Here is a 16,518-nt window from a genome sequence, read left to right on the forward strand (position 1 = left end):
ATCCTTTCCACAACTCAGGAGCAAAATGTCTGAAAACTTTAAGAAAAAACCATAAAATGAACCATTTCTAAACAGATTTCAGAAGAGCCATCCAAGCCCTATTCCTAGAACAGAACAAACTCCATGCACACCCTTCTCAGCTGCTGGCAGGCTCCTAGGTTCATATTCCTAGGAAAAGAAGAATGTTTATATAGTGCTTACATTTTACAAAGCCTTTAAAAGATATGTGATCATTTGACTTTCAAAAAGGCCTGTCAGGCACATAAATATTCTAAATACTGTAATCCCCATTTCAAAGAGGAAACTGAGGTTCATAGAGAAGGAAATGACTTGCCCAAATTCACAAAGCCAGAGTTATAATCTATAACTTTTGGTCCAAGTTCAGGTTCTCATTCCAGCCACATCTGCCTGAACATTAGAGTTAAAAAAAAAAAAAAAAAAAAAAAAAAAAGTTTTGATTAAAGCCCTTTCATGAGGGCAGGTACTTACCTGAGTAGCCATCTTGCCATAATCAATCCATCGCAATGTGGCAAAATTGGTTGACTCAGCACAGTTGAAACCATGATTGAATCCTGCATGGTATCCATAGGGAAAAGTAATCATAAACTCGCCAGCCTCCTGAGTGATCTGAGGATAAAAAGAGTCAATGGATGAGGATTCTTAGTTCAAAACTGGTCAAAATAAGTAAACATTAGCAATAACAATTTCAACTCTATTCTTAGTAGAGACAACTAATCACTGAGCAGGTGAAGCTTGGGACAATGAGATCAAAGACCAGAAAATTCAAAGGTTAAGGTCAAATAGGCAATAACCTGAGATAAAGTACATAATATAATTTTATACATAACTTTTTAGTTTAAAATATGACTTTAGAAAGGAGAGCGGAATAGAGAAATGTACAGGGAATCACAGTCTTTCTGACTCTGGATCTATCATTAATTAGTTCTCTCTCTCTCTCTCTCTATATATATATATCTGTATGGCAATTTTCCTCTCAAGGCAGTTTCATCATTTATCAAATCAGGTGATTAAAAATCATTAAGAATTTCTATTTCTTATGACCTAAAATATTCTTTGAGAAAATGATAATCCCCCAATGAGCAAAGGAGACCATTTATACTAAGGAAATAATCCTGGATTCTTTGTGTGCTCAGTATTACCAAACTTACTGACATACTTGCCTGTTTGGAAGTTGTGTTCAAATCATTCACTTTGAGGTTGTCTCCTGCTATTCCCCCTGACACTTATTGTGTGCCCTCAGTGGGTGCCAAGTAATAACAACCTCATAGATTTTAAGGTATCTCAGAGCACAATTAGTCCAACCTCTTAATTTTGTAGAAGTGGAATCAAGATTTAAAAGAAGTGAAATGATTTGGCCTAATTCTCAAGTACCAGAGTGATGGGTCAAATGCCTGCCTCTCCAAGTCTATTGTTCTTTCTATTTCCATCTCAGAATATTATAAAACCAAGAATCATTTCATTCAATAAATTCTCAGATTATTAATGAAAGGATGGGAAAGACCTGCCCAGTCATTAATATCTGTATCATTTACAGGGAAGGCCTTCCTATCAGGTATTCTTATTTCATTTTCTTAAACAAAGGGTCATTTTTGGTAAGATCAAAAAGACCTACTAAAATACGTTAACCATGGGGATAGATGATCAATGCAAGTTATTAAACTATGTTATTATTCTCTGAACCTTCAGAAAAATCAGACATATCCCCTTCAAAGGTTCAGTGTGAACTGTCACCTGTCTCATTAGATAAAACTGAAAATTTCAACAAAGTTCAGCACACTTGGTACAGAATAGACAACAGGTAGACCTGATAAAATCAGACCATTCTAATAATTCATTTAAATTTTTTGGTTCTACCAGACCACCTGAGCAGGAAGACTGAAAGAAAGGCAAAAGATCAGAAGAATCTGCTGGCTTTTCAGGAACTTCCAGCAGTCTTAGCAGCCTAGCATCTAGGGAGTAGTGAAGACAAGGTAGAAGGGAACATTTTCCCCTTGACCTGTTATTTTTAGACATCTGGGTGCAATGAGGATGGAAGGAGGGAGTAAGAATGTCAAGTAAAAGTTAAGGAAATCATGGGTATTCAAGTGGAGGTTATATTTGTCAGGGGTGTTATAATAAAGATAGCTGGTCAGTTTACAGGTTGAAGTAAATGTCTTCTGATTTCCTTTCTAAGATCTTATTTTCCTTATAGAAAAAAAAAAAAAAAGGGCAGGATTTGATACCATCATTTGGGATCATTATCTCATTTGTATGATTCTATAAACCAAATCTCAATGGATTCCCAATTAATCAGGATCAGCCTGTCACCCAACCACCTTCATCCTCCAAGCACTGGAAGTGTCTGTCTAACAAGTGAGACAGGAGGAAGAGTTCAAGGCATTTCTGTTGGGAGATGAGCAAAAGCCACAAACTACAAACAGTCCAGCTCCTACTGATACACTGCTTTCTAAAATGAGATTTCTCTGCTTAGCATCCAGTATCCACACTCCCCTAGGCTTTAATTCTAGGATTCCAAGAAGGGACCATAAATACATTTTTTTCCTTTTTATTTATTTATTTAATAACTTTTTATTGATAGAACCCATGCCAGGGTACTTTTTTACAGCATTATCCCTTGCACTTACTTCTGTTTCGATTTTTCCCCTCCCTCCCTCCACCCCCTCCCCAAGATGGCAAGCAGTCCTTTACATGTTGACTAGGTTACAGTATATCCTAGATACAATATATGTGTGCAGAACCGAACAGTTTTCTTGTTGCACAGGGAGAATTGGATTCAGAAGGTATAAATAACCCAGGAAGAAAAACAAAAATGCAAGCAGTTTATATTCATTTCCCAGTGTTCTTTCTTTGGGTGCAGATGCTTCTGTCCATCTCTGATCAATTGAAACTGAATTAGCGCTCTTTATCGAAGAGATCCACTTCCATCAGAATACATCTTCATACAGTATCATTGTTGAAATATATAATGATCTCCTGGTTCTGCTCATTTCACTTAGCATCAATTCATGTAAGTCTCTCCAAGCCTCTCTGTATTCATCCCGCTGGTCATTCCTTATAGAACAATAATATTCCATAATGTTCATATACCACAATTTACTCAACCATTCTTCAATTGAGGGGCATCCATTCATTTTCCAGCTTCTAGCCACTACAAACAGGGCTGCCACAAACATTTTGGCACATACAGGTCCCTTTCCCTTCTTTAGTATCTCTTTGGGGTATAAGCCCAGTAGAAATACTGCTGGATCAAAGGGTATGCACAGTTTGATAACTTTTTGAGCATAATTCCAAATTGCTCTCCAGAATGGCTGGATGTGTTCACAATTCCACCAACAATGTATCAGTGTCCCTGTTTTCCCACATCCCCTCCAACATTCCACATTATCTTTTCCTGTCACTCTAGCCAATCTGACAGGTGTGTAGTGGTATCTCAGAGTTGTCTTAATTTGCATTTCTCTGATTAATAATGATCATAAATACATTCTTGGGAGTACCAATGACCTTTACAACAAAGCAACTGAAGCACAATTTAAACTGATGTGGGTAATTAACAGAAGAAAAGCAAATATTAAAAAATTTCAAAACATTTACAAGGGTGTCAAAAATCAAAACAAACTGATATAATTAGCTTGTCATTAAAGATATGAGAGAGGCAGCTAGGTGGCACAGTGGATATAGTACCAGGCCCTGAAGTCAGGAAGACTTGAGTTCAAATTTGACCTCAGACACTTAACACAGCTTAGCTGTGTGACCCTGGGCAAGTCACTTAACCCCAATTGTCTTTACCCCCCCCCAAAAAAAAAAGATATGAGAAAATATTTCTTCTTTGATAAAACACTTATCACATTTGAGGAAAATAAAGATTAAGTTCTATTTTGAAATTTTTTCAGATAATAATATCATGTCATTTTCAGAATAATTAAGAATAGGGATGAATATATATATATAAAGATGTTAAGCCAGGGGCAGAGCCAAGATGGGAGGAAAGTAGACAGGTCTTTTGTCTGAATTTTTTCTAGCTTCCCTCAGAACACCACCAGATAAAGCCTCTGAACTGGTTTTGGAGTGACAGAACACAAATATTTGGAGTGTAACAAATTTCCAGCAGAATATATTTTTGAAGAACTTCAGAAAAGTTTTATTTCAGTGGAGAAGGAAGGCAGCCAATTGCAAGGACCTAGGGAGATGTGACATCCACACATCAGGGAACTCTATTGGGAGGCTCTTAGTCAAAATACAGAAGCACAGGCTATCTGTCTTGCTTCACAAGCCAGTGAATCAGCAGATTAGCTGTAAGACATCCAACAACTACAAAAGGCAAATAGTGAGCTCCTGAACCCTAGAATAACTCAGGGACTTGGCTATTTCCACCCAGCACAGGAAGGAAGTCAGCAGCACCGACCCAGAGCAGCGTAAAGTTGCTGTCATCCATAGAAGAAGCTTGGGATAATCTCCCCTTTGCCAGTAAGAGCATATTTCAACCTTTAAAAATTAGCTAAAAAGCAAAAAGAACTCTTGACTACAGATAACTTTTTTTGGAGACAGAGAAGAACAGACCTCAAACCCTGAGGACACTAATGGCAAATCATCTCCAGATAAAGCCCCAAAGGATAATATGAGTTGGTCTCCATCTCACAAGGCTCTCTTGGAAGAAATGAAAAAGGATCTTAAAAGAGAGTTAGAAGAAAAATGGGGAAAGGAAAAGGACAACTTTACAGGAGAGTTTGAAAAAGGAAACACAGAAATCTGAAGAAAATTTTTTTAAAAATAGATTTAGAGAAATAGAAAAAGCATGTAATTCCTTACAAAATAGATTTGATGAAATGGAAAACGAAACCAACTCGTTGAAAAGCAGGAATTGTGAAATGGGGGAAAAAAAAGTCCAATGAACAAAACAACTCATTTAAAAGTTCAATTGGCCAAATGCAAAAGGAGATGAAAAAGTTAACTAAAGAAAATCACTAACAATTAGAATTGAACAAATGGAAGTGAATGACAATGAAATATCAAGCATCAGTCAAACAAAACCAAAAAAATGGGGAAAAAAACCTACATGAAAATGTAAAATAGATCATTATAAAAACAATTGACCTAGAAAATAGCTCTAGGAGAGACAATCTAAGAATTATTGGACTTCATGAAGAGCTTAGACATCATCTTTTAGGAAATTTGCCTAATGTCCTAGAACCAGAAGGTAACATAACTACTGAAAGAATTCACCAATCATCTCCTGAAAGAGACCTCAAAATGAAAACTCAAGGAATAACATAGCAAAATTTCAAAATTATCAGATTAAGGAGAAAATACTGCAAGCAACCAGAAAGAAATAATTCAAATATCGAGGAGCCACAATCAGGATTACCAAGGATTTAACAGCTTCCACTTAAAGGCTCAAAGAAGGATCTTCTGAAGGGCAGAGGAACTTGGGTTGCAGCTAAGAATCAACTACCCAGCAAAATTAAGCATTATCTTTCAGGAGAAAAGATGGACATTCAATGAAACAAGTAAATTTCATTTATTTCTGATGAAAAGATCAAAGAAAATTTGATCTTCAAATACAGAACTCAAGAGAAACATAAAAAGATAAAAAAATAAAAAAACTTTCTTTTAAAAGTTAAAAAAGTTCACATCCCTATATGGGGAGATGATATATTTAACTCTGGAGAACTGTATCTCTGATACAGGTACACTTAGAGGATATAGGCCAGAATTTGATTTTATTGTGAAAGTGGAAAGGGGATTGTACTGGAAGAATAGGAAAGTGGAGGTTAAAAAAAAAGATGTTAAACTTGTAAGTATATGTTATATAGAGTCTTCCAAATTTTACTTATGATATTGATAAAAGGTTAAAATTCCTTGAGGACAAGAATTGAAATTTGGGGCTTCATCTTCCCAGTGCCTACCATACAGAAGAACCTTGACAAATGTTTGTTAACAGATTACTTCCAATCTCAATTCTTCCCTCTTTCCCCAAAATAGATCACAGGCAACAAATCACTCTACATGTAGCTTCACCACTATTTTTAAACTTATCTATTTGATCAAAGAAGGTTCTAGGATTATGACAATTATATTTTAATATAAAATTTGTTTTTTCCACCAGAAACTTTCAAATTCCTGTGTGATTTACTTGGGACAAGCAATTACTTTGATATGGGATTCAATTTATGACAAAAATTATCATTTTGCTTACTAAGCTGTATCTTCACCAGATGAAATTGAACCGGATTGGTTTTCCTTCCTTTAATTAGTTGAAAATTGTTCTGTTTAATTGTTCTCTATTAGGGTGTTTTAAATTCTTTAATTTTTAATGGCTATTACTTACTCAAGGAAATGTGTACAAGTTATAGGTTTTTAAAAGCACCCCTAATAACTGTTTGAGACATTGCAACTGCAAATGGTGTAGGAAGTCAAAGAATTTTAATCCCAGGAAGTTTCACTGCTCTATTTCACTGCTTTAAATTCTGTGGTTTTAAGAATGGGTGTATAACAAAAAGCCTGAGAAACGCCCCTTCAGTGAGCAGAGTTCTAATTTAAATGAAAAAGATAAAAAAAGATGAGCAAAAAACAACTAAAAAAGAATACGATCATAGAAAGATATTGTAATAACAAGGAAGATCAAGATGTGAACTCAAAAGGGGACAACAATGTTAAAACACCTATGGGCAAAATCTCAAAGAAAAATGCACAGTGGTTTCAAGCACAGAAAAAAAACCATGGAAAAGTTCAAAACGGAGTTTAAAAATCATACAAAAAAGATAGAAGAAAACAGGGAAAAGAAATGAGTGGTGCAAGAGAATTATGAAAAAGAATCAAGTTTGGAAAAAGAAAACAACTGCTTAAAAAGTAGAACTAGGCAAATGAAAAATGAGATATAAAAATCCACTGAAGAAAACAAATCCTTTAAAAGTGTAATTGACCAAATGGAAAAAGAAGTATGACTCCTTAAAAGTTAGAATTGGACAAGTGGAAGCTAATGACTATAGGAAACATCAAGAATCAATTAAACAAATTCAAAAGAATAAAAAATTAGAAATGTAAAATAGCTCACAAGAAAAAAAACTGCCCTGGAAAAAAGATCCAGGAATAATCTCAGAACCATGAGACTACCTGAAAATCATAATCAAAAGGAGAACCTGAACAATATCTTCTAAGAAATCATCAAGGAAAACGATCCTGATCTCCTGAAACAAGAGGGCAAAATAGGCATTGAAAGAATACAAACACCTCAGGAAAAAGATCCCAAAATAAAAACTCCAAGAAACATTATAGCCAAATTTCAAAATTATGAAGCCAAGGGGAAAATAAAAACACTATAAGTTGCCAGAAAGAAACAATTCAAACATCAGGAAGCCACAATCAGGATTACACAGAATTTAGCGGCTCACTATTAAAGTATCTGGATCACAGAACATGATACTCCAGAAGACAAAGAAGCTAGGACTGTAACCCAGAATAACCTACCCAGCAAAATTAAACATAATACTTCAAGTGGTTAGCAGTTCCATGAAATAAAGGGATTTCAAGTTTTCATAAGGAGAAAACCAGAGTTGAACAAAAAAATCTGATTTCCAATATCAAAACCTAAGAGAATCCTAAAAAGGAAAAAAAAAAAAAAACCATTAAGGATTCAATAGAGCTGAACTATTTATATCTCTACATGGGAAGATGATACATGTAATTCTTAAAAATTATATTATTAATAGTATAGCTAGAAGGAATAACATACACAAAGGGTAAAGGTTTAAGTTAAATTTGAGAGAATGACATAAAAAAATAAATAATGAAAGACAAAGAAGAGTATGCAGGGTACAAAAGGAAGGGAGAGGCAGAATGGGGATAAAATATTTCAAATGAAGAAGCACAAAAAAATCTAATACAGTAGAGGGAAAAATAGGCATCATTTGAACCTTACTTTCATCTGTATTGACTCAACAAAGGAATAATATATACAATGAGTTGTTTATAGAAATCGATCTTACCTGAGAGTAAGGTAGGAGAGAAAGAAATTAAGTAAAGGGAGAAAAGTCAGAGAATTTAAAAGAGAGGGCAGAACAAGAGAGAAAGTAGACACAAGCAAAACACTCTCAAGGAGAAAAAAAGTAAAGAATGAAAGAAGTCAAACAGGAGGAAAAATAAGATGAGGAAATTATAACAGTGAACATAAATGAGATGAACTCTCCCATAAAATGGAAGTGGATAGCAAAATAGATCAAAACCCAGAATTCTACAATATGTTATTTACAAGAAACATACTTGAAGCATAGAGAGACCCACAGGGTAAAGGTAAGGGGCAGAAGCAGAATCTATTGTGCTTCAGTGGGAAAAAAAAAAAAAATTCCAACAACAGAGGTAGCTGATACCATGATATCAAGTAAAGCAAAAGCAAAAACATACCTAATTAAAAGAAATAAGGAAGCTAAATCTTGCTAAAAGGAGCCACAGACAATGAAATTATATCAATATTAAACGTATATGCAGCAAATAGTGTAACATACAAATTTTTGTTTTACCTACTCATTCTTTAGGATTAAATTAGCTTCCATATAATTTTTGGTCCATTTTACATGGCCTTTTATTACACATAATTTTTATTGCATCATAATCAGAAATGGATGCATTTAATATTTCTGCCTTTCTGCATTTGATTGTGAAGCTTTTATACTCACTATATGACCAATTTTTGTGAAGGTGCCATGTATCACTGAGAAAAAAGTATATTCCTTTCTATTTCTTTTCTAAAATTGTATTCACTTCCTTAACTTCTTTCTTATTTATTTTGTGGTTAAATTTATCTAGTTCTGAGAGGGGGAAGTTGAGATCCCCTAATAATATAGTTTTACTATTTCTTCCTGCAACTCACTTAACTTCTTCTCTAAGAATTTGGATATCACTTGGTGCATATATGTTTATTATTGTTAATACTATGAATGTTATGGAACGTTATTGCTTTGTAAGAAACGACTAGTAGGATGATTTCAGAGAGGCCTAGAGAGACTTACATGAACTGATGCTAAGTGAAATGAACAGAACCAGGAGATCACTGTACAGGGCAATAACATATCTATACGATGATCAATTCTAATGGACGTGGCTCTCCTCAACAATGACATGATTCAAACAAATTCCAATTGTTCAGTCACAAAGAGAGCCATCTACACCTGAAGAGAGGACTGTAGGAGCTAAGTGTGGACCACAACATAGCATTCTCACTCTTTGTGTTATTTGCTTGCATTTTGTTTTCTTTCCCAGTTTTTTTTCCTTATTGATCCAATTTTCCTTGTGCAGCAAGATAACTACATAAATATGTATACATATATTGGATTTAACATATTTTAACACATTTAACATGTATTGGACTACTTGCCATCTAGGGGAGGAAGTGGGGGAAAGGAGGGGATAATTTGAAACAGAAGGCTTTGTAAGGGTCAATGTTGAAAAATTACCCACGCATATGTTTTGTAAATAAAAAGCTTTAATAAAAAATAATAATATTGATACTTCATTATCTGTGACCTTTTTAGCAAGATGTAGTTTCCATTCTATTTCTTTTAAATAATAATCTATTTCTGTTTTTGCTTTGTCTGAGATCAGGATCACTACCCTGTTCTTTGTTATTTCAACTAAAGTGCAATATATTCTGCTCCAGCCTTTTACTTTTATTCTGTTTATCCCTCTACTTCAAATCTGTTTCTTATAAATAACATATTGCTTTTAATTCACTCTTCTATTTGTTTCTGTTTAAGGAAGAGTTCATCCCCTATACATTCATAGTAATGATTACTATCTATTTACCTCCATCCTATTTTTCCCCATTTATATTTTTCTCTCTCCTTTCACCCTTTCCCTCCTCACTAATAAATTGTGCTTCTGACCTCCACCTAGCTCAATTTTCCCACCCTTCTATCAGTCACCCCCTTTTTCTTACCCCTTTCTCCTTTACTTCTGTCCTCCCTTCTATCAGTCTTCCTGCTTCCCTTTTCTTTCCTCTTTCCCACTCCTACTTCCCTCTATGGTAAGGTAAATTTCTATAGCCAACTAAGTATGTATATAGCATACAAATTCTTAAAGGACAAGTTATGTGACATACAAGTTTATGACCAAACTTGAAATAGAGAGCATTACAAAATATAAAATAGATAATTTTGATCATATTAAATTAAAAGGCTTTTGCACAAATTAAACCAATGCAGCCAGGATTAGAAGGAAAGTCAAAAGCTGGAAACAATCTTTGTAGCAAGTATCTCTTGCTATCTCTGATATCTCTGATAAAGACCTTATTTCTCAAATATTTAGAGAACTAAGTCAAACTTAAAAGAACATAAGCAATTCCCTCAATTAATAAAAGCTCAAAGGATAAGAACAGGCAGTTTTCAGATAATAAAAAAAAAAATCAAAGCTACATACAGGCTTCTGAACTGCTCTAAATCCAAACTTCTTAAACTATGGGTTCACAACTCCATGTGGGGATCTTGTAACTGAATGTGGAAATCATAAAATTATGATTTCTTATTTATAAGTGTTTGATTTGTATACCAATATACTGGGAGTCACATAAAAATTTCTCAGGCAAAAAGGGATTGTGAATGGAAAAAAATTAAGCAAACCCCTGCTCCAAATCACTTAGAGAAATATAAATTAAAACAATTCTGAGGTATCATTTCACATCTATTAGATTGGCTAATTTGACAAAAAAGAAAAATGATAAATGTTGGAAAGGATATGGAAATATTGGGATACTAATGCACTGTTGGTGAAGCTGTGAACTGAATCCAATCATTCTGGAGAGGAATGTGGAGCTATACCAAAAGGCAATCAAATATTGCTTTACATCCTTGTATCCTATCAGAGGTCATGAAAAATTATGAAATTCTTTCAAAAGATAAAGATAAATATGCCTCAATTGCCTAGGAATATAGTATATTTCAATGCCATTGAAAAACTATGAACTATAAGCAAGGCCAGGCTTGAAGAAAAAAATCAACTATTTATCAAAAGACTGATTTGATGTGTGGTTTCATAATGAATTGAGAAATCTATGTCAAATATAACTTAACTTGTATAAAACAAGTGCTTACAAAAAAAAAAAAGGACATATAACACATTTTTTGAAAATATAAGACATTTTAAGGTTAATTATATAAATAAAATTATTTCACTTTGCCACAGTAAATTTGTACACCACTGTAGAGCAAAACTCTTCTCATAATGGAAGGGTTTTTTTTGTCTTAGGAGGGAAAAGAAACTTATTTGTGTAAAGGATGTAATAAAGTGAATACTTCACGACAGTCCAGAGCCCATTAGGCTTAGAACATTCAACCCCTTCCACATATCAGGCCATAACTGAAGAATGTTTAGTTAATATGGCAAGATTATGTTTCTGTCAAAAAATCTCTATCCCTATGTCTTCATTTCAAACCCACAGTGTATGTCTTTTGCTGTCAACATTATTTCAACTATAAATTAGAAAGTGCTTGGAATGATGGATAGGCCATGTAGAAAAGTAATAACTAGTGAAAGGATGCTGGATCAAAATGCCACTCACAGAGAAAACACTGAATTTGGTAATTTCTATAAGCTTTTGAAGAATAAATGAAGAAGTCAATAGTAGATTACAAAATTAAGCATTTTTAATTATTAAAAGCTGATATTGATCTTTTTTACTCAAGAAGTAAATACTATTTGAAAGATTTATAAATAGTGTGCATATTCACTTCTTTGAAGGCTGCCAGGAATTTCAATGATAGAATCTAACCATAATGCTAAAGGATCATTTCTCTTTGAATAAAAATGTTTCTTGGATTTCAACTGTACTTGCTTCACTCATGAGAAAACAACAAAAACTTTTATCAGCCGCTAATGCCGGGGAAACCAACAGTGGTCTTTTAAACTTAAAACACCTCCCAGATTTAGAGACCAAGGCCATTCTTGCAGGATTTCAATTCAAGTTCCTATTCTCTTGACTATAAATGAGAATTTAATTAACTAATCCATGTTTTTTTACAAAAGTAAGAGCAATGCCATAATGTGACAAGGAAAAAAATTCATAAATACTTATGTATTCCAAAAACAAAGTTCATATGGCTTAGGGAGAAAGGGAAATGATATATGGAAAACAAAATATAATCTGGTTTTCCAGAACAAAGTGTCTAATCCACATTGAGTAGGAGGGAACATTCTTCCTTCTGGATCATTTTTTTCAACATCTGTAAAAGTCCCTTTGGAGAAACACTATTTTCTAACACATCAATAAGGAAAACTCACTACTAGTCATTTAAGAGTGATTTTCCTTATTAGATGTTTGGTGTGAATGATGCTCAAAATAAAAATGAGGACAGATAAGAGAACTAGTAGGCATTTCATAAAACAGAATACCCTATTATCAGATAAACAAAAGCAACAATTGGGGATTGCCCTCCTGAATTCTAGCCCAGGGAAAAAAAAATTACTAATCCCCTCCTCATCCACTAATGCTGGAGGCTGTTTGATTAAACTGTCAGAAACAATTTTCTATTTGCTAGTGGAGTGAGGACATGATCACAGAACTAACAACTATACCTGACAAATTGTTCTTTCCAGGAAGCCTTCAGAAATATCCTCAAGAGAAGCTACTTTCTATGACTGCCTAGCCTCTCAGCTACAATTCTGTGTCAGGAGAGCTGTACCATCAAACCTGTTCAGAAGAATCAACATCTCTGATATGGACTGATTGTGAGAAGACTAGACCGAAACCTAAGTCTCATAACTTTGAGTTGCTGTTTAGGCATTGTCACTAAATAAAATTTTAGTTATGGCAGAGGTCCACTTTTCCCTGCAAAGCTTCTTATATAATAGAAAAGCCCAACAGAGAACAGAAAGGAATATCCCAGAGTCTCAGAACAATATGATAACCTCAAAATATTTCCTATGCTCCCTTTGTTCCCAGAATTTGGAGACTGAAAGGATACATACAAGGTCATCAAATGCCAACTTCTCTTCTTAGAAATGATGAAACCAAAGCCCAGAGAAGAGAGATGACTTTTCTAAGATCATACAAGAGCAAAACAGCTAAAAGCTGTTTTTCAAAGGCAGTGCTCTCTCAACAATACCATGTTGCTTTCCTTTGTGGAAGGAAGATACCAGGTAAAGAAGAGAAAGAAAAGAAAGAGGAAAGAGTGAGAACAAAGAAAAAGATTAAAGAGTGAGAAGAAGAGGATGCTCTGCAATTTATATACAATGACAACTATGAATCACAAACCCCAAGAAGAACAGCCAATAACAAAAACCAAAGTCACTGATCTTTAGTTGTTTGGGAACACACAAGTTTCCACTGCAGCCACAGCAAATTCATCACAAAACCAGATGATTTCACTTCAAATTTCATTCATCAAAGCCTACTCACAACAAAAAGTGAAGCAACCTCTGAAGCAGTAAATTGAATGAGTTCACAGCCCTCATGCTTTATGAAAGTCAAGACATTTTATTTCTAAACAGGTGATTCATTCCCTCAAAGGAAACTGAGAGCTTTTAACTCAAGTCAGGGCTTTGTCTCCCAATAATATGCAGAGAATCCTTGAACTCAGGCACTCTCATAACAAGCCAAGATTTAGGTATAATATATATATATGGTAGGTTATCTAGAGATTAAATTGGTTTTATAAATTTATCTCCAAGGTAGGCAAAAATTGGTTCCTGGTCCCAGAGAAGTGATGAAAAAGAATTGGGTTAAAAATTTATGACCTTTTATGTTTCTACTTCCCCAACTCTTTGCAAGGAAAGAGAAAGATATACAGAGACAATACCTGTGTGTCCACTGGTATTAAGGATTCCCATCTGTGAAATCTCTTTTAAAAAAAAAGAGAGAGGCCTGCAGCTCTGAGAAAGCCGCCTAGAGCACTGAGAAGTTATGTGTCCTTTACCTAGATGAAACAGCCAATATGTGTTGGAGGTCAGTCTTCCTGTCCCTGAGGTCTTCCCTCTATCCAGAATACATTCTGAGAAGCAACATGGCATAGTGTGGTAAAGAGCTGACCAAAAAGAAAGGAAATTGCAAAAAAGATAATGACCTGTATTGATTATTAGAAGCTTTCTCACCTAGGAATTCTTTTTTTTTCTTTTGCTAGAAGTGATTTTATTTTATTTTTATTATTATTATTATTTTAATAAAGCTTTTTCTTTTCTTTTCTTTTTTTCCTTTTTCCTGAGGCAATTGGAGTTAAGTGACTTGCCCAGGGTCACACAGCTAGGAAGTTTTAAGTGCCTGAGGCCAGATTTGAACTTGGGTCCTCCTGACTTCAGGGCTAGTGCTCTATCCACTATGTCACCTTGCTGCCCCAAGCTTTTTATTTTCAAAACATATGCATGGATAATTTTTCAACACTGACCCTTACAGAGACTTGAATTTCAGATTTTCTTCTCCTTCCTCCCACCCCTTCCCATAAATGGCAAGCAATCTAATATATGTTAAACATGGTAGAAATATATATTAAATCCAATATATGCCTACATAGTTATACAATTATTTTGCTGCACAAAAAAAATCAGATCAAAAAAAAAAAAAAGAAAGAAAGTAAATGAGTAAGAAAATAAAATGCAAGTGAACAATAACAAAAGAGTGAGAATGTTATGTTGTGATCCATATGCAGTTCCTATAGTCCTCTCTGGGTGTAGATGGCTCTCTTCATCACAAGATCATTGGAACTGGCATGAGTTATCTCCTTGCTGGAAAGAGTCACATTCATCAAAATTGATCGTGGTATAATATTGATGTTGTCATGTACAATGATCTCCTAGTTCTGCTCACTTCACTTAGCATCAGTTCCTCTAAGTCTCTCCAGACCTTTCTGAAATCATCCTGCTGGTCATTTCTATAACATTGATATACTATAACTTATTCAGCCATTCTCCAATTGATGGGCATCCATTCTGTTTCCAGTTTGTTACCACTACAAAAAGGGCTGCCACAAACATTTTTGCACATGTGAGTCCCTTTCCCTCTTTTAAGCTTTGGGATATAAGCCTAACAGAAACACTGCTGAATCAAAGGGTATATGCAGTTTGATAACTTTTTGAACATAGTTCCAAATCGCTCTCCAGAATGGCTGGATCCTTTCACAATTGCACCAACAATGATGTATCAGTGTCCCAGTTTTCCCACATCCCCTCCAACATTCATCCTTGTCTTTTCCTGTCAACTTAGCCAATCTGAGAGGTGTGAAATGGTATTTCAGAGTTGTTTTAATTTGCATTTCTCTGATCAACCAGTGAATTAGAGCACCTTCTCATATGATTAGAAATGGTTTTAATTTCTTCATCTGAAAATTGTTCATATCTTTTCACCATTTATCAATTGGAGAATGGCTTGATTTCTTACAAATTAGAGTCAATTTTCTATATATTTTAGAAATGAGGCCTTTATCAGAACCCTTAAATGTAAAAATGATCTGGGAATTCTTTATACCAATAAAGTCAGAGACCTGCCTGTCTATATGCTCTTCAGTTACTTTTCTGGAACTAAGAACTAATTCTTGATTAACTTTAAGATAAATTCATAAAGCCAACTTAATCCCAGAATATCAGGCCCTAAGGACACAGGAAAGCACACATCAAGCAAAGGGATTTTTCAAAGTATAACAAAAGCATAAAATAAGCAATATATCTGAAATGAATGGATCTTATGCAAAAGAATTTGATTCTCAAAACTATAAAGAGAATTAGGTATTTCTGGATATCAAATGGTACCAAAAGGGACTGGACAAAGAAAAAGATAAGAGGCTAACTAAGTATACATACTTGTGGGTCTAAGGGGTGTGTAAAAGGACTACCACCTTAAGGGCTGCTGAACCCTTTTCAGGATTGCCCATTCAACCTTTGATATTCCCATGATTCACCCAACTCTCCCTTTTAGCTCCAAGAAGCTGTAGCATACACAATAGCCACACCTCAGCAAACCATCTTGGCAGGGTAACCCAAATTGAGGATGGCTGACAGGCCTTAAACCTGTGAGGTAGAGAGATGTCCTCTCTGAGCAAGTGAAGACTTTCCCCAATAGAATTAAGTGGATAAGAATAATTTGTTCTAATGGCCACAAAGGCAGCTGGGGCAGAGCATAGCTGCCTTTGTGGCCATTGGAACAGAGGCAGAGAACTGTGGAGTACTTGGACCTTGGTCAGGCCACAAAAATGCCAAGGTGTCCCTGCGTCTTAGGAAAGTGCCAGTTATCTTGATTTTTGTCCTGCCACTCCAAGGCCTCAAGAAGGGGCACACTGACTTTGTGCAACTCTAAACCAATTCACAAGCAACTCAAGATATCACCTATGATATCGTGGTTCCTGTGAGAAAGAGAAGGACAAACAATGACAACAGCCCTTGTGGGTGGGGCTTGGCTTACAAGTTTGTGTAAGGTTCAATGAAGCTGTGCTATGCTTGGAGTACGTTCCTATTCAATCAGTGAGGGACACATCGAGTAGTGAAATCAAACTGTGACAAATGACATAAAAAATAGTTCAAGTCCTGGGA

At 34.9% G+C, this 16,518-nt stretch overlaps 1 protein-coding gene across 3 annotated transcripts in view; it reads right to left on the minus strand.

Annotated features, from left to right (window-relative positions):
- The window catches only part of KDM4B (lysine demethylase 4B), a 282,960-nt gene that overhangs the window by 104,953 nt on the left and 161,489 nt on the right, over window positions 1-16,518 (minus strand). For all 3 annotated transcript variants that reach the window (XM_051971832.1, XM_051971833.1, XM_051971831.1), the window contains exon 8: window positions 490-627. In XM_051971832.1, the coding sequence (XP_051827792.1) occupies window positions 490-627 (138 nt within the window). The remainder of the gene's footprint in view (window positions 1-489; window positions 628-16,518) is intronic.

Source organism: Antechinus flavipes, chromosome 1, assembly GCF_016432865.1.
Source record: "Antechinus flavipes isolate AdamAnt ecotype Samford, QLD, Australia chromosome 1, AdamAnt_v2, whole genome shotgun sequence".
Lineage (NCBI taxonomy): Eukaryota > Metazoa > Chordata > Mammalia > Dasyuromorphia > Dasyuridae > Antechinus > Antechinus flavipes.